Source organism: Thunnus maccoyii, chromosome 18, assembly GCF_910596095.1.
Source record: "Thunnus maccoyii chromosome 18, fThuMac1.1, whole genome shotgun sequence".
Lineage (NCBI taxonomy): Eukaryota > Metazoa > Chordata > Actinopteri > Scombriformes > Scombridae > Thunnus > Thunnus maccoyii.
In genome coordinates this window covers 21332170-21353150 of record NC_056550.1, presented here as the reverse complement: position 1 = coordinate 21353150, position 20981 = coordinate 21332170, and the positions used below count along the sequence as shown (strand labels likewise).

The 20981-nt window shown below is 38.8% G+C and overlaps 2 protein-coding genes across 4 annotated transcripts in view; both read right to left on the bottom strand.

Annotated features, from left to right (window-relative positions):
- Positions 1–3467, bottom strand: part of stat5a (signal transducer and activator of transcription 5a) — a 57323-nt gene extending 53856 nt beyond the window's left edge. Inside the window, exon 1 of one of the 2 annotated variants that reach the window (XM_042391749.1) lies at positions 3319–3467. In XM_042391749.1, coding sequence (XP_042247683.1) covers positions 3319–3356 — 38 coding nt within the window. In that variant the 5' untranslated portion in view covers positions 3357–3467. The remainder of the gene's footprint in view (positions 1–3318) is intronic. The other variant, XM_042391751.1, reaches the window with a different exon arrangement.
- A 3769-nt stretch (positions 3468–7236) lies between these two features.
- On the bottom strand, positions 7237–20365 carry stat3 (signal transducer and activator of transcription 3 (acute-phase response factor)). Of its 2 annotated transcripts, XM_042391753.1 has the most exons (24): positions 20108–20365; positions 16432–16581; positions 15550–15793; positions 15262–15354; positions 15073–15154; positions 14799–14899; positions 14480–14631; positions 14014–14172; positions 13555–13647; positions 13350–13409; positions 13210–13239; positions 13031–13124; positions 12890–12937; positions 12599–12682; positions 11681–11779; positions 11393–11528; positions 11247–11299; positions 11057–11151; positions 10772–10911; positions 10456–10677; positions 10309–10351; positions 9267–9326; positions 8588–8685; positions 7237–8440 (listed from the first exon to the last, which is right to left on the bottom strand). In XM_042391753.1, exons 2-24 carry the CDS (start codon positions 16557–16559, stop codon positions 8400–8402), a joined length of 2355 nt encoding a protein of 784 aa, XP_042247687.1. In that variant the 5' UTR covers positions 16560–16581; positions 20108–20365; the 3' UTR covers positions 7237–8399. The 2 variants fall into 2 exon arrangements, with proteins under 2 accessions (XP_042247687.1, XP_042247688.1); XM_042391754.1 differs by lacking the exon at positions 9267–9326 and having other exon boundaries at positions 20108–20364.
- Positions 20366–20981: the final 616 nt, after the last annotated feature.

The following is a 20981-nucleotide window of genomic DNA, read 5'->3' as shown; positions in this document are numbered from 1 at the left end:
GCTCTCCTCATCCCCCTGTTTGTCTTTGATAGTTTATGTTACATTAGTTGAGTGGCTTTGATCATTTGCACCAAACTTTCACCAAAGAGCTGGATCACAAGCAAATAAAACTGTTGGTCTCCTTCCAGTTATCTCTTTCGTCAGTCCATCCTCTCCTCCTCTATTCAGACTGGCGAGAAGCCCCATGCTAAGCACAGTCATTAGTGCATAAATGATTCTGACACCTTTGACTCATAGCTCAGTCAGATCAAAACCACTCCTGTAATCAGCTTACTTCCAGCTACTCATCATGTCAATGCTGAGAAAATGCCTCCTGTAATGTGCTTCGCAACTAGCCCCCCCAACTTACAGTACTGAAATGTTCTCATCAGCTTTTTCAGGCTTGCTGGATGGACCCTATACTTGTCTGACAGCAGCGAGTGAAAGAGTAAGAAGCACTGACAAGCTTAAGGACATGCCATGCTGTGAGCACATGGCACAATTTGCTTGTAGGATAAAACATTGGGCTCCCCTATCTCCCCTGCCGCTACTCCTCCTGCATCTGGGTCTTTCTGTCAGGACACAGTGTGCTGCCAGCCAATTCATGCCTGGCCAGCATGCAATGTCCCCACGCCAACCCAAAACACCCTCGTTTTCACAGAAACCTGGGAAAACCCTCCCTTCTCGTGCACCATGCACAGCACTTACAGCACAAGTGACAGAGGGAGCATGCAGGGTGACATGGTGCTTGCCAACAGGGTTAAATGCTAAAAGGCTTTGACAATTATTTCCTGTAGATTACAGCTTGACTGAGATGTTTTATTGATTGTGAGAGAAGGCGCGCATAAATGACCAACAAAAGAGAAGATAAAAAGAGAACTGAAAAAGAGAAATTATTATTAAGGCTTGTCATTGTGACAAGAGCCAAATTAGGTTCTTGGGTCATAAACTAAGAAAGTGAAAGATCAGTCTATACAATGTCAAAAGATAAGCTAAAAATTCCTATTGCAACTTCCCAGAGTCCAAGGTGATGTCTTCTGATAGCTTCATTTGTTTGACAAACAGTCCAAAACGCAAAGGTATTCAATTCCCACAAATATTCATAAATGACAAATAGGATTAATTGATTTAATTTGTTTTTTATTATTATTATTAATCAGCTAATTTCAGGACTGCTGAAAACCCAGCCTGAAGCCAAACACAGGAAGGTGTCACCAAACTCACAATTCCTATTTCTGTGTTGAGGAGAAAGGACTCAAAGAGGCTCCTTTGAACTTTTTCACACAGCAGCCTCAAGGAGGGATGTTATCCCAGTGGGCAGTAGTCATTATCACAACATGTAATTCTCAATTACTAAGAGCAACAAGAGAAAGTCACCTCCAGCAAGAAATATAGCTAGTGTATCCAAAGGAAAACACACACACACACACACACACAAGTCTTATCGGAGCAACTTAGCATTCACAGAGCAACATAATGACAAAGGATGCATAACGGGAGTTTGCAATCGCTGCAGGTGAGCTCATCTCTACACCCACAAATACACAAGGACACAAAGATACACGCACAATACACCGTATTCTTGGAAATGACACAGAAGCATCAAAGCGTTAGTGACATTTCAATTCTGTTTGTAAGCAAGCACAAACACCAGGGTCTTGATTCAGGAGTCAGGTGTTGCAGCTTTGACAGTTGGCTTTGTAATGACCTTTATGAACCATTATTTTCATGCTTTTTCAACTCGCCATTCTAGGCAATAATGCAAAGAAACAATTCATCCTGTTGTTTTACAGTAATATATATTTAGGACATTTAAAGTGAGACCTGTTCGGAATCACCAAATTTACTCCTGATCTATCACCAATCAATCAAACCTTTCAAATTCATAATGAACATTTCTTTTAGGGCTAAAGTATTCAATATATCTTCTTGGAAATCTCCAGTATTGCCATATGGACTGCAACTGTATGTGGTACTCAGTGACCTTATTGTACTTTATACTTGTTTTTGAATTGTATTTGTATGAAGTCATCCCTACATTCTTCTAATAGACATGCTTTTTCTAAGAAATATGTGATGTGAATATATATATAACATCGCCTGGAATGTATATATTATCTCTATTTCTGGCATTTGTGACACACAGATCAGCAGTGTATAAAAGTATTCAAGCAGTAAATTATATTGTAGCTGGTCCATGTGACATTACTTCATAAACTGTGACATAGTTTAAACAAAAGGCCTCAATGCCACAATTTTAGCAACTTTTATGAACTTATTGTGTGTTTGCATGTTAAGTATTTACCTGAAAAGTAACTATAGCAGCCAGATAAATGTCATGGAGTAAAAAGTACAAAATTTCTCTCTGAAATGAAAAAGTAAAAGTATAATATTCCCAGAAAAATGGAAATCCCCAACTGAAGTACCTGAAAATGTTACACTTGAGTACAATATTTGAGCAAAGGTAGAAAGAAGTAAGGTACTTTCCATTATCAGCAGGACATAAGCCTTGAACATGCTGCAGTACCAGAGAGTCTGTCACTGAACAAAAGCCCTCAGCAGGCTTTCACCTGTGACACTTTTGAAACATACCAATTACACTTTATTAGACTCCAGAGCGCAGTCTAACGCCTATTATTACGGCTCATTTCTGCTTGTCTTCATGGTCTTATTTCACCTCTTCTGAGACTTCATGCCTCATGTAGGTTAGATTGGATGTATGCAAGGCTGAAATAGAGGCTTACCGCTATACACAAACTTACACATATTGGACAGATGACAGTCAGTCCTTATATAGTTCCATAATAATAATAGCAGTGAGGACACCGTATCGCCACATGCCATAAAGCTCGCTTGACATTTGGCTGTTATAGACAACACAAGAGATTAAAAGTGCTAACAAATAACCTAAGAAAAGGTGACAGTAAACAGACAGGCAGCACAGACACGCTGTATAGCTACGTATTACTATAGAGACACTACAGGGACTCCTTCGTCTGCGCAGGGTGTCCTGCCTGTTGATTCACCCCCGTTGGGTTAATAAAACTACAAAGATATTTTAATTAAAAGTAACAGAGACAAAAAATCCAAAACATATAGCCTGTGTCATTACATTAATCCGAACTAGTCTTGTATGTGCAGCGTCTAGAGGCAGAGGAGCGCTGCCGCACTCGCAGTTTGTTTACAAAGCGCTGTCAGAATATTTCTTTCGCAACGGGGACCGTCAGAGAGAAACGAGACGAGGACGTCCGTGTGCACACACACTCAGCACAAAACACCATTCAAACACATTTAAAAAAAAAAAAAAAGAGAGAGGAAAAAAAAAGTGGACACACTTACCTCTGTGGAGCGACTGTGGCGCTGCTGTCCTTTCTCATAAAATACAGGGAGAGGCTGCAGCGACGTGAGCAACCCCACAGCAGGAATCTCTCAGTCAGTCCGTCAGTCGTCTAGTTTCCAACTGTTCGCTTCACACTTCACTGCTCTCTCTCTCTCTCTCTCTCTCTCTCTCTCTCTGTCTCTCTCTCTCTCTCTCTCTGACAAACCGCCCACTTCCGGCGGTTCTCGCATGTCTGTGAAGAGCAACACAGTTTTTTTTTTTGTTGTTGTTGTTGTTGTTGATTTCTGTCCTAGTGATGATTGATTTGGGACTAATGCTGCATACAGTCTTTAAATAGATGAACTATTTCTGTAAGTTAACAGCAGAAAAAAACATCTATAACTTGTAATCTAGCCTACTGAAACTTCTTGTTTTATTTTATTTTATCTTATTTCATTGATTTCTGTGCACATTGTCTGGTAGTCTATGCTTAATGTCATATACACAATGTTTTGATTTTAAAACATTTTAAAAGACTATGTAGGCTATACTAAACATTGATAAATGCATTCATACAAGGGTAAAAATAAAGAAAAACAACAACAACATATAATAAAATAATAATAATGATAAAAATGTGGTACATAAATGAATAAATTACTAATAAATAAACACATGGGAGAGAGCGTTGAGTTGAATTGCTTTCATATTGCTGCGGGTCATTAAGCTCGGACTCACTTTTCTCTGACTTGCTGTGATCAAAGCTGTTCTCTGCTGCACATAGTTATGAGCAGATAGGTTGATTAGATTAAGTCTAATCTACTGTAGCCTTCAGTAAATCTTCAATCCAACTCCATGTCGTGCAGCATCGCTCCCAAATCTGTCTACCTTCCGCCATCTGGAGAATAGCGACACCTTCTGGTGCAAAACTGAGTTTAATTCAACTGTTGAACTTCAAATGTGTTCAAATAAATAAATAAATAAATATGCACGCAGATTCAGGCATGGACATAGGAAAAAGGTTTGTGTTTTTCAGTTGGGTTTTCCCATCACTGTACATAAGCTTTTATTAGATGGTTATGTGTTTTATTATGTAATTGATTTTGTATTAATTAGTTTATTTAATTGTCAAATCATTATCAGTTTGTTGGGTGAGAAAGGCACACACACATACACACATACACACACCCACACACACACCACACAGACACACACACACACAGACAGAGTGAGAGAGAGATAAATGAAATGGCAGAGAGCAAAGATAAACATGCCAAAATGAAATGTTTGCCTGAGACTCGTCCAGCAAAGAGAGTCACATACTGTATTCACTACGTGAGACAAAACAAAACAAAAAGCAGAAAAATGTATCAGCCATTCATATATTTCATCTTGTTTTATTGTTTCTTTGTTACCTCACTGAACCTATACAGCCACACACGAGGATTATAGTAGGATTATTATAGTCCTCATTGACCTGATGAGTGGTGCTTTGTGCAGTGGTGGGGAAGTATTTTAATCCTTGACTTAAATAAAAGAACTGGAAAATACTCCGTTTACAAGTTTAAAACCCTGTAATCAATATTTTTGCTTAAGAAAATTAGCAATAAATGTGCATTAAAGGTAAAAGTTTACATTTTGAGGTATGATGAGTGTTGGAAGACCTTTTAGCCCAAAGAGATATAAATAAATAGCTGATACACTGAAGAGTAGAGTGTTTTAGGTGATAGGCTACAGATATTCGTAATTCTGACAATTGCATCATATTGGGGAGTTTAAACTGTGACATGCTGTCATATTATGAGTGTATCATATGTTTTAAATGTAAAAAGGTTATCTGCAAAGTAACAAGTAAGCCGATAAGATAATAGTGGAGTGAAGAGGACAATACTCATGTTAAACCTGTGAAGTACATCGTTTGTGGAAATATATGTAATGCTATGTCTCATCTGTTGATGTCATGACTTTGTGACAAAGTCATGACAAACAAAGAGGTAAAAGTTCATTTTGGATGTTGTTGCTGACTGTAACTAATCCAAAAAGTCCCCCGTCTTGTTGCAGAAATTGATGACTTCATTTCATTTTACTACTTCCATGTCAAAAAGGCATCATTTATCAGCAGCCCCCCCCCCCGCCCCCCACTCTCTCTCTCACACACACACATCCAACCAAGCCAGTCACCGCACTGTGCCCTGTTGAAGCTTCATCGATTCTCCAGATTAATTGGCTGCAGCCCAGAATTGAAGGGTGACAGTTGCTTCCTCAGACAGCTGAGTCAGCAGCTGCTGACAGTAATAGCTGTACATCTCCACACCCCCTCGTCTTCTCAAACCATTTCCTAGCACCCAGACGAACAAGGCACACGAGACCGAGAGTAAGCAAGCTCTGCAGAGCAAGGCAGAGACCCAGTGATGCAGAAACTGCTTCCTTCTGCCTCTGTTTGCTTAGCTGCTTTATTTCAGCTGTCACATACTCTCCAGAGGACCTGTGGGAATCCCAGCAGTCACATCAGTGCTGTTAGAGCTTAAGATGCAGTGGAGCTGCACACACACAAAAATGGAGTTTCCAGTCAGGAAAGTCCAGTAATCATGTGTTTAGAGATCTCTCATCAATGCTGTTTTTGTTGGACTCAAATTGAAAATAGGAAGTGTGATGTCAGTCCACTTCTTGTATGTAACATTCAAATCCCAGAAATGAGAGTTTTCCGGCCCCACTTACAATAGAATTGCTCATCATCACATCTGACACACTTTCAAACTCATAGGATCTTGTTTTCTTTTCTCATTATGTTTAAAATACCAATAAAAAAAGAACAATGAGTATGTTTGATCACTGTTTCCACCAACAACAGTTAAAAACGGGACTTCTCCACTGAATTTATATTTAATCTTTGCACATGCAAGGACCCAACAAATTTCTTGTAAAATGCCTTATTTTCACAAGTTCAGTGCAAAAAAAAAATGTAGCATATATTATTATACTTTGAACTTTGCTTTGTTGTAAATTTCATTTTACAGTGGATAGGTTGCGCAAGACCCACAGGAGCCCTAAATTCTGCATTCAGATAACATCTTTATCACTTGTTGATGTTGGTTTCTCATCTAAATTGGTGCCTTTCAGCACATTATTTCCCCTAAGAATGGTTTGCTCCAATAAAACATACCGTATTTTAACTCTGTTACACTATCTTTTGACAACAAAGTCCTCTAATGTCTGTTTGCTAGACTGGGATTGCTGGGCTCAACAACTTCAGCTTGTCACTTCTCATCCAGTTGAGCAGCAACAGTGTCCAGACTCTTGATCCATAAGCAGTAATTTCCACATCCAACATTGTTTGATCTGGTATCTGCACCTAACATCTTAAACATGTTGCATATGCAGTGCCAAAGTATTCTATAAGGTTGTAGGAATGACTCAAGGTTAAAATACCAAGTGTAGGGGTTGGTTAGCATATCAACTAAAAAATCATTCATAATTAGGTGACTCATTTAAAAATCCAATATTTCAACACCGATTGCAACAATAATGCTCGAGCAATCATGACCCAGGTTACACATCACAGGGAGTCTTTTCTACTTCAGTTTGTTCCATCATGTTGAATCTTAATTTGCCCTTCATACTAGTGACCACAAACATGGAGTTAAGCAGACAGCTGTTTTTAACTGGCTGTGTTTAATAAGTTATGAATTATTGTCCCTGTCGGTGTTGCCAGTCTATTTGATATTCTGTTTGTTTGAGTCCACCAGTAATTTACATACAGTATCTTCCTATTTACACAGTGCCATGGTGATATACATTATTTATTTGTATATAATGTGATGTTGCCATCGCATTACACAACTGCAAAAACCGTTTCTTAGTTGTCAGACGCTATTATGATGCTGGTACTGTATATTTTAATTGAATGTCAATAATTACACAGATTAATAATAGACTACTTTTAGTGCTAACTTGTTTTTATTGCCTTCTGTCAAATAATGAATACTTACAGCATATTTTACAGAAACCCTCTTTGACATGACATCACAGAAGAGAATTTCATGGCATGGCAGGCAATGTGTGGTTTAACTAAACTGACGGGGTTTAATCAACAGTATGAAAGTTTAAAAGTCAACTACTACACACCTTATTCTGTACACTCTGTTAGAGTGAAATATTCGTTCACATCCATGGTTATTTTCAATAACAAGTCAGTCCTAAATTAAACTGTCATGAAAATGATTTACATCACATTTCAGATCATATCAGGTAAATTCAGGCACAAGAAAAAAAGATTAAAACAGCGAATTTCAAAAGTAAGTGCAATGCATGTAATCACAAATTACAGTATTTAGGGGGGATTGACAAAAATATTTTAAGAGCACCACTTTGACAGGTTATCTCGTGATTGCTCACAATACTGTGATAAATTTTTTTTACCAGAGTTCTGTTGTCTGTTCTTCTCTCTGCTTCATGTGTGGCTGTGAGTAAGAAATACTCCATTTTGTGTAAAAATAATAATAAATGAAACAGAAACCATTTAAAATGGGGAACACATGGGATATTACATTTGGCAGGGATTTAAAAATAACATATTGAAAAAGACCATTAAATGCATCGAAACCTGTCAAAGTACATTTTTAAAGCGGCATAGCTTATATAACAATTATTCTCTTTACATTTTTCTCATGCAAAGAAAAGCACAACACATACATTTTTCAACAGTTTTAAAAGTCAATAACACAAAAATACAATGTTTTCAAAAAAATAAATTTTCAGATAATTAAATGTACTGTATGTAAAGACATCTATGAAGTACTGGATAAGAGTAGGATGCTGCTTGAAATACAATAAGTCAGTATCAACAGTAATAACAGTAATAATAACATAAAACTATAAGAAAGTCTAAAGGAGTGGCAAGTCTTTCTAAAATCAAAATCATTGAACTTTGTGTCTTGTAGGACCGAGGCATTTTACACAAGAACAGGGAAAAAAAGTACAAATGTACAGGGCAGACTGTGTGTACAGTGGCAGAGGGAAATCATCATCAAATCCTCTATCACAACATAAAATTAAATCCAAACACAGTAATCTACGAAAGAAAGAAACTTGAAAAATCTCTTCACATAGGCGATGCTACATCCATGTCCAAAGTGAGTGATTCTGTGGAGGAAAATCCAAATCCAAACATTAATATTAGCTCAGGTTCTGCAGTGTACGCTTGTGTTCTTGTACTTGTATCTTTGAGAGGACCAAATTTGAGGAAGTACAAATACGTACGTATGGGTAGTATGTTTGAAATGGACTCACCCAAATGTCCTGGATTAGCTTCTGCTTCGTTGTGCATCAGGGAATCAAGGGTGCGAGGTGACATTGGGAACAGGTCACTGGTGTTTCCAGAGTTTGTTCTGTAAAAAAACAAAAAACACAATATGTTAAAAAAAAAAAAAAGTATAATTACTCATTACAAACTGAAATAAACACACACACATCACACACACATCACACACACATTCCTGTCTGCGTCAGAAGAAGTACTTTTACTTTCAATGTCACTACTGTGACAACATCTTTGTCATCCCACTTGACCACAACTGATATCTTAACAGTCACCTATTAACTTGTTTACATCAGTGTTTGTCTTCATCAAACCGACCGCACATCTACCACAAGTAAAAACAAAAGGACTGCTGCATTGTGTAATACACACATCAGAGGTTAATGAGTAAAAAAGAAAATGATGACAAAAAATGTCTGGGAAACAAGAGTGTGACCTGAACCAAATGAAAAACTGATGAATGGCAGGCAGATGCTCTAGTATTAGAACGAGGAAAAGTGCCTGTGAGTTAGAAACAAAAACAGGAATTACGTAGGTGGGGGAACTGAACTGCACCAATGTCCTTGAAAAACCCCCCACCCCATCAAACACACAGACAAAGTGACAAGATGCACACACAGCCCTACATGCCACCTCCCCCCGAGCGCCTACCCTGGGAATCCGTTCCCAAGCAGCTCACTGTCCGGCAAGTCCATGAACACGGAGGGACACCTACGGAGACAGGTCAGGATCTCACTGAGCAAACCTCACAACGCACCAGCACGCCATTAAACCCACTACCAACCAAAGCACACATGGCTGACTGGCCTGTGCGTACACCCCTTATGATCTCAGTCGACCTCTCCCTATCAAACTCACCTGCAGCTGATCCTCCTCTTTCTCATTTATTATTGATTAGTCCAGATATCCAATACAAATACAGTTGAGGATGCCCTTCAGGTAATATATGGCATTAAGAAAAGCTACATGAACTCAGACTCCATACTTCATTTTAGTAACTCATCTATTCTTTACATTTCTAAATTAAATATTAGTTTTACAAACCTAATATTCTGCATACAGTCAGCGTTGAGGTTGCTGCTTTGTTGCTATGTTGATTTTTATTGTCATATTGGACTTTTTCATATTAGCAGCAAAATGTTTTGTGTCTGATCACACATGAACAGCTCTAAATTTAGGTGTAACTTCAACTAAAAACACACCGTTTGGAGTTTAAATGCTTAAGCAACATTTGGTGGTAGCGAGAGCCGCAACAATACACAACCTCCTTGTTATATAGATTAAGAGTAGATGTATCATCTTGAGCAGGTTGGTTTTCCGGCTGGATGCTGAGAATAGATGATGAGACATGAACTGCAGTCTGTCTAAATTGACTACAGATTTACATATATCTTGGTAAACAATACTTAGTCTGAAGAGGCTCATGGGTCCTAAGACAACAATAATAACTCACTGTCAGACTGAAATCGGCTTTGTTCTCCTTTTTTTGACTATTTGGCAACACTTGTCTCACACCAAAAAAAAAACTAAAAAAGGAAGTATAGATTTTGAGAACAGAGAGAATCTTCTGTCTTAATAAAAGACAACATCCCAGTGAGTCATAAAAGCTAACATAAGTCAATGTCTGGCGATGGTGGCAAGAGATCTCCATGTATATATTGATAACTGAAAGATCAGGATACTAGATACTTACGGGGTAACACAGATGAACTTTGTCTTTAAGTATGGCTGAATAGCTGTTGAGGGGAAAAAAAAAAAAGTTTTATCCAAAAAAAAATGCTGACAATAAAGACTCTATTGTTCTGTTAATCTGCATCTATACCAGGAACAAGTGACTTACTGCTCGTAGAGTCTCCTCCCATCTCAGGTTCAGGAGCTGCTTCTGGTCTGCAGTATTTTCCAAAAGCTTCCTCTTTGGGGATCTCGGGGTAGAGGTAGACGAGCGGTGAAACCAGGATATTGGTGGCATCCATAATCTTGTAGCCCATGATGATGTCGGCAAAAGACATACTATTGAGCTGCTGCTTGGTGTAAGGCTCCACTGACTGGATCTGGGTCTTTCCTATAAACACCACAAGATAGCTCAGTGTCAAAAAAAGAAAATAGATCCTGAAAATTGTTATCAGATACTAAAAAGGAGACCCTTAAATACATACCACTTATGTCTTTCTCTACCCATGTAAATGTAATGCCTCCTTCCTTGCTGCTCTCACTGAAGCGCAGCAGAAAAGTGCCGGGAGGTTTTGGACTAAGAATGGCCCTCTCCCTCTCCTTACTGATAAAGCCCATGATATACCTGAAGAGAGGAAAAGAAAGTCAGATAAATACATTTTAAATGTTTAAGTCAGGATTACCGAGCTTCTAGTTTTATATCCACTCTTAACTAGACAGTTCCAGTGACCACTCAAATACTTGACTGTAAACAAAGGGTGGCGTCTCACCCTTCGTTCCACAATGCCAGGATATACTTCTTCACCAGGTCAATAATGTTGTCCAGCCACACCCAGAAGGAGAAACCTTTGCCAGCCATGTTTTCCTGCAAAGAGGAAGGAACAAATAAACTCACACTGAAGCAACAGAATGGCATAAGATGGGTTGAACCATATGTGGTTGGTACAATAGGTGACGTACTTTACAGAACTTGGCCCAGGTGATCTGACAGCCAGAGTAGTTGACACAAGGCCCTAGGTGGACAATTAAAGAATGATATCACACATTAGTATACGACACAATGGCTGGTTAAAAGCTTTTGGACACTTGAGGGCATTTCACCTCACCTAGTAATTTCTCAGCCAGTGTGGTGAGCTGTTCAATGGTCAGGCCTCTCTTGGTGGTGGAGGAGAACTGCCAGCTTAGCACCTCAGCCACTTGGTCCCACGTCCCCACTGGTGGCTTGGTGAAGAAGTTCACATTCTGTACAAAGACACACAGACACCCAACATATTTTAAAACATCTAATTTTTCCACAACAAACAGAACTACAATTGTAATGTGTAAAACATTCTCCCCATTGTGAGTGAAGTCAGCAGAGTTCAGCCCCGTTCCACCAGAGGGTGCTGTCTCACCTTTGGGTGGTTAGTGAGCATGTTGTACCACAGGATGGAAGCCCAGGCATTGGGCATCTGGCAGATGTTTGAAATGACTACCACAGGCAGTGAATGAGTCTGCGAAAACAGAGGGGAAATCAGTAACAATATGGTTTATTGTATCTTCTTCTCTTAAAAAGTGTTTGTTATTCCTTGCCGACATTTACGCTTGTATATTGATGCAAAAATGTTCTGCTTCCTCTATGTCTGTCTATGTTTCAGTATGTTTTCTTGCAATATTACTTCTACAGGACATCCTCTCATTACTTCTGCTCTGTTCTTAACACAAGATATGTTGAAGTAATGGTTGTTCTGTCTTCAGCTACCCATGCAGACATCACACCCGATCAGGATTTAAAGTATGACAGTTAACTCACAAATGAATTGTATGATAATAATATAATATTATAATAAAAATATGACCAGGCAGCAGAATAACCGCTCTGTAGATATACACACCCCTGAAATAGAAAAGGTTAGCCAGTCAACAGTAGGAATATTGTATCTTTTGACTATTAATGCAAGCTAACTTGTCTTTTAGCCTGCCCTCACAACAAGTAAATACCATAAATCTGAGGGAGGTCTTTGTTTTGCCATAAAGAGAAAAGTCATTCTGTCACAGACACCAGATGCTTCTCTGAGATTGACAGAGCTTGTTGTGTTTTGACTACAGGTCACACACTTGTGAATGGAACATAAGAGGTTTGAGGGACGCCCACGGAGGATTGGGGAAAGTTGTAAAAATCAAACTTGGTTTGTCTTTAAGTAACATCCTATTTAGAAGCAGGGGAGGTGACAGTCTCTGGAGGTGGAGGATTTTATTAATGACTAATTTGTCTGGTGACTTACATCGTTACTTACACCTCCAAGTTCAAGACACAGAGACGTGGTACTGACCTCCAGATCGATCTTCAAGCCTTGGTGATAGACTTCTGTCTCAAAAGTGATAAGATGGAGCTCTTCTGTGACAATCAGAGAGGCCTAAACAGAGCAGATTATTCAAAAATCAAATTTCACACACTGATTATGTAAATCAGGGGTCAAGAAATCTTTCTTGAAGTAGTTAAACCAAAACCTATCATTCTTACACATATAATACAGCTATCGCCAACAAACAATTTGAGCAATGATTTACATTTACCGCCATTTACTATGACTATTCCACCAAGCAATAGAAATAGTACTTACATCACTATTGGTCCGGCCACCATTGCCACACCTCTGTTCTCTCAGGGTCTGTAACAAACAGGAAGTCAGTACTCCGTATCAGGCTTTTATCAGAGAACCTCATCACTGTCTAGCACTTAGTGTTTCAGCTCGATAACTCACCAAGTGTTTAAACTCTGCTGACAGGCTACCATTGTTTGACTCCTCCATATTCATAACTTTTGTGTTGGTGCCAAGGATGTTAAACTTTCGTGACCTAAGAAATTGAAGGCAGAAAGTGAGACGCTGTTCTAAAATAGTGTACAGTACATGCTCGGGCTTGAAAAAAAACTGAAGTTTACCCTCGAATTGCAGCGACATCCCCAGATTCCCTGAAAAATACACAGTTGAAATCAGTAAATCAGTATTTTCCTCTAAGGTTTTCAGTCAAACACATGTGATGACTTACTGTTTAACGTTAGAACAACAAAAAAAAACTCACTTGTCAATGCAAACTTTAATTTTCAGCTGGTAATTGAGTTCAGGAAATTTCACCAGTAGCCTGGAAAAGTAAGAATAAAAATATTCTCTGTAAAAAACTAATTAGGATACACGATGATGTAACTCTTGCACCCTCCATCACAAAAAAGGTATGAAATTACACATGTTGTTTCTGTTCAGTTCAGTGTTAAAAGCCAGCATCTTACCTGACTTTGTTTGTGAACTGCACTCCTGTTTTGATGACCAGAGGTCTGTCTGGATGCATGGGCATACAAGGCTGTCTTTCAACCACAAAAGCACTAGAAGAAAGAGTGGATAGAGTGGATCGTATCTCAGAAAAGATTTCCAGCAACAATTATAATAAGGTGGTGAGAATCTTAGGTCAAAGGTTTCACTTACAAATGATTCAGAGCTTTCAATTGCATGTTACTATTTTCATTCAGTAAATGGAGTTGGCTCTGATGTCATCGCGTGACCAAAGCGTGAACTTTACATCAGAGTCAATTCCATTTACAGAATGAAGACCATGATATGCTGTTGAAAGCTTTGGATTATTAGTGCATGGAACTTTGAGATTACATTTTCTTCACCATTGATTGTTCCCAAAGGTCAAGAATGAACATCCATGCAGCTCATAATAACACTAGATTCATCCTATGCAGTACCTCTTCATGAGGTTTCTGAACAAGTCCACGATCTTCTCCTCAAGGGCAGGCCGGTGCTGGATGATGGGGTCTCCTTTGTAAGACACCTTCTGTTGAAGCTCCTCCAGCTTCTTGATCTGCTGACGAATCTGGAGCTGGGACTCAGCCAAGGATGTGATCCTGGATAGAAAATAATATCCAGTTCCAGTCAAACATTGTACAAGATAAATCATGCTTATAGTTGACCAAAAGAGACCGAGTGCAGAGTCAGTGCAAGAGCCAAAATATTCTATTTTTGGAATAAAAAACAACCATGAATACTTTGCTAGACACTTAAATCATAATCACACTTTTTATTATGACTCTTGTTGATTTTAGGACGAAAACTTTCCTGCGCTTTTTACAGTTTGTAGCAACATCTTGACCATATGTGGTCAACAGATATTATTGAATAAACTGTGTAATAAACTTAAAATTCCCTTGTTACCATGTTTCCAGCCGGTCCAGGCAGATGTTAGGCGGACCTCCAATACAGGCGATTTGTTGTCTTCGCTTCCAGTCTGCCAGTTCTTCATCTGTCAGGTTCTTCTGTACATAATCCATGGCAGTCAGCAAGCCTCCCATCTCTGTCACAATTTGCTACAAGACAACCAGCAAAGCATACATTAAGTAGAAGTAAATATGATCGACATGCCTGGTATTTTTACTTCTGCACACTGTGCTATTGTTTTTATCGAAGTTTAAAAAATTATTATCCGTAAATCCCTCTGCCGTTGCAAAGATGATAGTCAGGTGTAGACACCCACCCTCCTGAGCTGATCCAGGGCGCTGAGCATCTGCTCCAGCTGAGCCATCTTCTGTCTGGTAGCAGCTGCTTGACTATTCCCATTTAGGTCCTGGGACAACTCTGGAAAGAGAGTGGCCATGTCATAGGTCAGCTAACAAATTAGATGCATTTAATATATACCAGAAGGTTGATTTAAAAAAAAATCATAAATGTTTATCTGAGACTGAGTTAAAAATGTTCCCAACATCAATATTACTGCTAAAGCTAAAAAAAAAATGTTAATTAAAATATACCTCCTTGGCTTTTCAATGTCTTGTAATTGAAATCAAAGTCATCTTGCAAGTTCTCAAGCATTTTCATCTTCTGTTCCATATCCTGTAGAAAAGCAGATGATAATATGTCAAGATAGACAACTTACATCAAGGTACGGTAGTGTTCATTATTCTTGGTGCCGCACATTCAAATACTAAATTAAGACTAACCTGCACTCGCTTCCTGATGTCTTGAAGGTTGTGCTCCAGGATCTGCTGTTTCTCTGTCACCACAGTGCCAGTGGGATGGGCTGCCTGGCCATCCTGATAAAGAACAAAAGATACAGTATACTAAGATTAAGAGCCATTGTACTAACACATACCTGTTAATGACCTGATTACCGATTGATATGTGTATATGATTTGCTTTAAAAAGGTGTACTACATCACAATTCATAAACTGAAACTCTTTAAAATTTAATGTAAAGCCTGGAACTAGATTGTTATAGCATTCTGTACCTGTGCAGCAGAGGTGGCAGTCTGCAGCAGCCTTTGTTCCTCCCACAAGCAGCGGGCAACAATGCGGGCAATATCCATCGGTTTCTCCAAGTACTTGCTCTGAAGATGCTGTTTGATCCTGCGCAGGTTATGCTGGTAGAGTACATTGTTCTCCTGTAGGAAACGGCTATACTGCTGGTCTATCTCTCCCAAGAGGTTGTGGAAAACCAGTGTGGCGTGAGATTCCTTATTGGCAGCGTAAGCCCTTGTAAAGGAAAGGATAAAGTAATCAGGTTATGATGATTTATATTTCCTTTTAAGAGTCGGTAAAAGCTCAACTCTCGGCGCTTCACATCCAGTGACATTCAAAAAAATTCTGTACCCTGCATGAGAGAGACTACTCGGGGGTAAAAAGCATTTTGCTGGATGCCAAATGTTGTTGCTATCTGCAATAAATTAATCACTTGTTACTTGGCCTATGGCCTCACTGAGGCAACAAATTTCAGTCACACCTTTGGGGCATTTTGTGAGATAGATAAATAACTAACTAACTGACTGGACATTTGCAAACATAACCTCTTTAGTTTATTTTTTTAATTTGGCCTTTTACAAAAAAGAAAAAACACTCAACACAGCATTGTTCAGGTGCAGTGTGATACAAGATATGCATGAGATCCCTGTAATGGTATCATGAGGGAAGAAGAAAGCATAATAAGGAAGGTAGGGACAATGTGCTAAAACACAATAGCTTTCTGCAAAGTAAATTATTAGCAAGTCATGGTGAGTGGCTCACTGCCAGCCTGAAGGGAATGGAGGATAAAAGCAATGTAATGGTTTATGTTAGAAAACAGGAGCAACAATTGTGCTTTCAGAGCAGAGCCCAGGAATTTAATTATTTCTCACCAGTCCTGGCTCTCAATCCAGGGGGCAAGGAACTGTCGTAGCTCCATGGGGAAGCTGTCACTGTACAGATGGTAGAGTTGCTCCAGATACCTGGTCTCCAGCTGCTGTAACTGGTTCCACTGGGCCATCCTGACATACACCTCCTAAAACCTACATAAAAAAAGTGAAAAGCACAGACTGATAATGAGCAACAACACTGTAACACTGCCTAAACAGAGTAACTCTCACACTCACAAAAGGGAAATGGCTAAATGTTAGATTTTTTCTCTGAAAATGATGACAGGCTCTTATGAGGCTTCCTATTAAGCAGAGTTACTTCCTGTTCAGCGGAACACTACGCCTCCCACAAGAGATATAGACGACATAAACAGCTGTCAACTCTCTAAGCGAGCAGGAGTTAAAGATCTTAGGTTGAGGTCTTGCCCTATATTTGTTTGATTGAAACGATGACTAACACAATTCCTTTTCTATGTTCTTGAAAAGATACTGGTAGGTATGGGTTTGAAACAAGAGAAACATATTCCCCCCAAACATACTTTAAGACTCGGTTGTTATCATTTTCTGAGGAGCCAAATCCAACTTGTCCAATATACTCCTATTAATCCTCACTCAGCTGCTTGCATGGAACACTGTTATCCATCAGATCCACATGGCAGATTCTGTTAGTCCTCTCATCTTACCAATACCAGACTACGCTGTTCCCCAGAGGGCTCTTGACTGTACACTAACAATAACCAGACACTCTTGACAATCCAGCAGAATGCTTCACCTTCAGCATCCATTTTAAAAAGACTGACCAAGTAAATAATTTCGCCTGTATTTAAGCCTCTTGCATAACATTTTAATAGTGTTGCATTATCAACCAAAGTCTGACGTAGTTAGTTGTACAGTGACATGATATTACACAATACTGTGCTGTGCAGTAAACAGTGAAGAATTTAGATGCAAGAAGACACATTTATCAAAGCTCCGATCCTTGGTAAATGATGATTCAAACACTTTCTCAACAAGAAACTAGACTTTGCTTTCTGTTTCTAAGAGCGAACATATTGTTCTTGCTAACACAAAGCACAAATATCAAATATACTGCTGTTTCCACAAACTTTTCAAAATGTTAAGACCTAAATTTGCATTCTACATCTGTCCATGTTTCTGCATCACTCACATTGTACTCATTACCACTCATACCTCCTTATTGATTAGTTTACACTTGATGTTTTGTATATCCCCATAAATTAAGAGAATCCTATTAGAGCTATCCGCTATTAGATACTCCTCTCACTATAATGCAATTCAATACAACATCACCACTAACCACAGCCTTGATAACTATCATAAAGTTAATCAAGTCTTATTCACCACAATGTCAACAAAACTGAAAAAGCTTTACAAAAATAGCATTTATTGCAAAGTTTTAGTCTGCTTTCCATCACAGCAGACATTCTGAAAATGTATACGTTTAAAAAGCACATGTGTAACTTATAACTTTAATGATGATTTCACTAATTTAGGTGGGCCAGTAAGCAATCCCAGCAAACCAGTATGCGTTATTCCAGGGCCCTGTGACAATCACAAGTACCATGTCGATTAATGTCATTAGTGGCATCTGTTGCATTAGTGGCAACTTTAAATGTCCACTGTGAGAACAGTCTATTGTAGTAGACTGTACAAGATTGTAAAGGTGTACCCCATCAACTGGTAACTCGGTATAAGGTCCCATCTCATCTATTAATTGATTTAGGGTAATCTGAAACATCGATATGTCTGCTAAGTTTCATTTGAATCATGTCAGTATCCAGAAGCAAACCAGAACAATTTGGTTAAAACAATTATTCTCAGGGACATCGCAAGGCACATAACTCAAACGTGACAGTTTTCATATGACAAACCTTCCTCTTTCACTGACTTGTGAAAAAGGTGCGTCTGCATGGTGTGTATTTCTGGGCATGTGAAAACCCTAAGAGAATAACACTAAATAGCAGCTGAGTCATCACCGAAACTGTGAGAACACATTTCATTTATTCATCATCTGAATAAGGGTCTTCTACTTTCTATTGCAGGTAAATTTTGGATTTCTGTTTCGCTTACTAAAACTTAGAAGAGCATCCATATTTAGAGCCAATGCCTCAACTTGGTATTCATTTTCCTTTCTCAGGTAAACTAAGAACCCAGTCCAGAAAAGGAAAATGAAGGCCAAAAGGCTCATTAAGTTCAATTTTCAAACCTCATTAGTTTGTAATTTCATACAATCCCCAATCCAATAAATTCAATCCAATAAGCTCACCACCTGTGTCAAATGGCTGGACTGCTCCGACATATGGCACAGAGCTTCTGTGAGAATTATGCATGATTATCAAGGACTTGAGTGTGCAAAGTCACAGAAATGTATTTTAAATCATGTTTGGCATTGAGTTGAACTATCTAACAAGTTCATTTAGATGGTAAGCTCATGCATTCATGGGATCCACAAAGTCTAAACCAAATTGGCTGATGGTCAAATAACTTTTCAAATTTTGTCTGAGTCACACACACATTATAAATTGATAGCCTTGAGAGCCCCTTGGAAGATGCTCAGATTTCACAAATATTGATCAAAGTGCATTTGCCTAAACAGGACATCTTTTACATCAATGTCTGCAAGCAGTCCTTGTCAATATAATTAAATATGCCAGACCAGCCAGACGTGTGCTGTTTGCCCAGTTTCCAAAGCTCGGCAGGCATGTGGCTCTAAAAGAAGAGCACAGTGTGATTCCTTAAATCAAGTAACCAGGAAGTTCTTCCTTAGACTAACAAAGAAAGCAGTAGTCCTACCAAGTTTCATTTTTATGGTTCCTGTTAACACAGATGATAAGAAAAAAAGTACCTGAGTGTATGTTGGTAAGCAAAGTAATATATGTATGTATCATGACAATCATGCTTTGAACGTGAATACAGTGATCACAGCCAATAGTGTATCAGCCCATCTGATACACCATATTACTATTATTCCACAGCTCGGTCCTGGTTGCATTGAAGATGTTTTTTTGCATTGAAACTCTGCCATACATCTCAAAAATACAATTCTATGAAGGTTTGGACTGATCATCTCAAAAATATATTTCTTTTCTTTAATAATAATAATATCTATAATCTATTAAATTCGTGAAATTGGAGGTTTAAATCCCAGTGCCAGGTGTAAGATATGTTGGCCTGCAGCTGGGATGGAGATGGGCGTGACAAATGAAGGCAAACACAAAACAATAACCTGGATTTCACTGCGTCCAAATAAATTATCCCAGTGAAAATTTGAGCTCCTGCTCAGGTCCTGTTTGCTCGACAGATTGAACATTATTAAACTAAAAAATTAAATCACAAGCGCAATATAAAAAAATAACTAACAAGATCGCTATCAATCCCATAGGATGAAGAAAAACTGAAAAGCGAGAGTTAAACAGTAATATCACTTTAATAACTTATGTAACACCGTGGACACGGAATGCTTCCTCCATCATAAATAACTTACAGCCTAATGGCAATTCTGCAAACACACAGTTTACTAACGTTATGGACAATATAGCAAGGCATGCTTTAATACGCTCTGTTGTTATATGATAATTAAAACAACCTTCAATCTCAGTTCTAAGAAAAATGTTAAACAAATGCCAAAAGCAGAGGTCGCTGTAACTTAGTTGCTTACCTGTCTCGTTTTGAATCTCACTCCTTTGGAAAGTTTCTCCGTACAGTATTTTAACCCTCTCCAATACAAAACTGACAATAATAGTCACTAGCAACTTTGCTAAAAAAAACTGACACACAAAAGCGAAGGAAAATACACTAGAATAGGTCGCAGGTTTGTATCTTGTCACACGGGGAACACTTCTTCGACGTATGTGCAAACCTTGTCACCCTACCCATCCCCTACATTGCAGTTTTTCCAGCCAGACAAACCCCATGAGCTACTTTACTGACACCTCTAACAGCCAATACTAGTCGGTATTCATACTACAGCCAATCATAAAGCAGCATATTAGCAGAGAAGGCGGGACTTCACGGCGAGGTTGGTTGAGAACGTCGTGTTTACTGCTGTCGCAACCGCGCTGTTCCTCGCTGTAAACCCTCCCCGCGGAAAGTCCGCAGAGAAGGCCCGTGAGCCCGTTAGCTGCGGAGGGCGGGGGTGCACTTCGACGGAACAGCCAGCCTGGAAGTCATCTGAGTTACTGGCAGTGCTGACGTCATCAAGAGTTTAATAACACCAGGGCTGTTCATTATTGAACTCTCTCCTGATCATAATTCAATGGTGGTGGATGAATGTTTTTACCTTAGCTTAATGGAATACACTTTATTACAAGTAAAAGTGCTGCATTCAAAATGCTAAGTGAAGGTAGTAATACTAATATTAACAGGTATTGGTAGTTAAATGTACTTACTTAAAAGAATCAAAAGTAAAAGTACTCAATGTGCAAAATGGTTCCATTTAGAGTGTTATATAGATAGATAGATAGATAGATAGATAGATAGATAGATAGATAGATAGATAGATAGATAGATAAATAGATAGATAGATAGATAGA

Excerpts from the sequence above, each read along its gene's own strand:
- stat3 (XM_042391753.1), bottom strand. The coding sequence starts at position 16,559 with ATGGCCCAGTGGAACCAGTTACAGCAGCTGGAGACCAGGTATCTGGAG. Across the intron at positions 15,794-16,431 it reads TGGATTGAGAGCCAGGACTG|GGCTTACGCTGCCAATAAGG; the intron begins GTGAGAAATAAT and ends TTCCTTTACAAG. Across the intron at positions 12,683-12,889 it reads GTGGCCGGACCAATAGTGAT|GCCTCTCTGATTGTCACAGA; the intron begins GTAAGTACTATT and ends TGCTCTGTTTAG.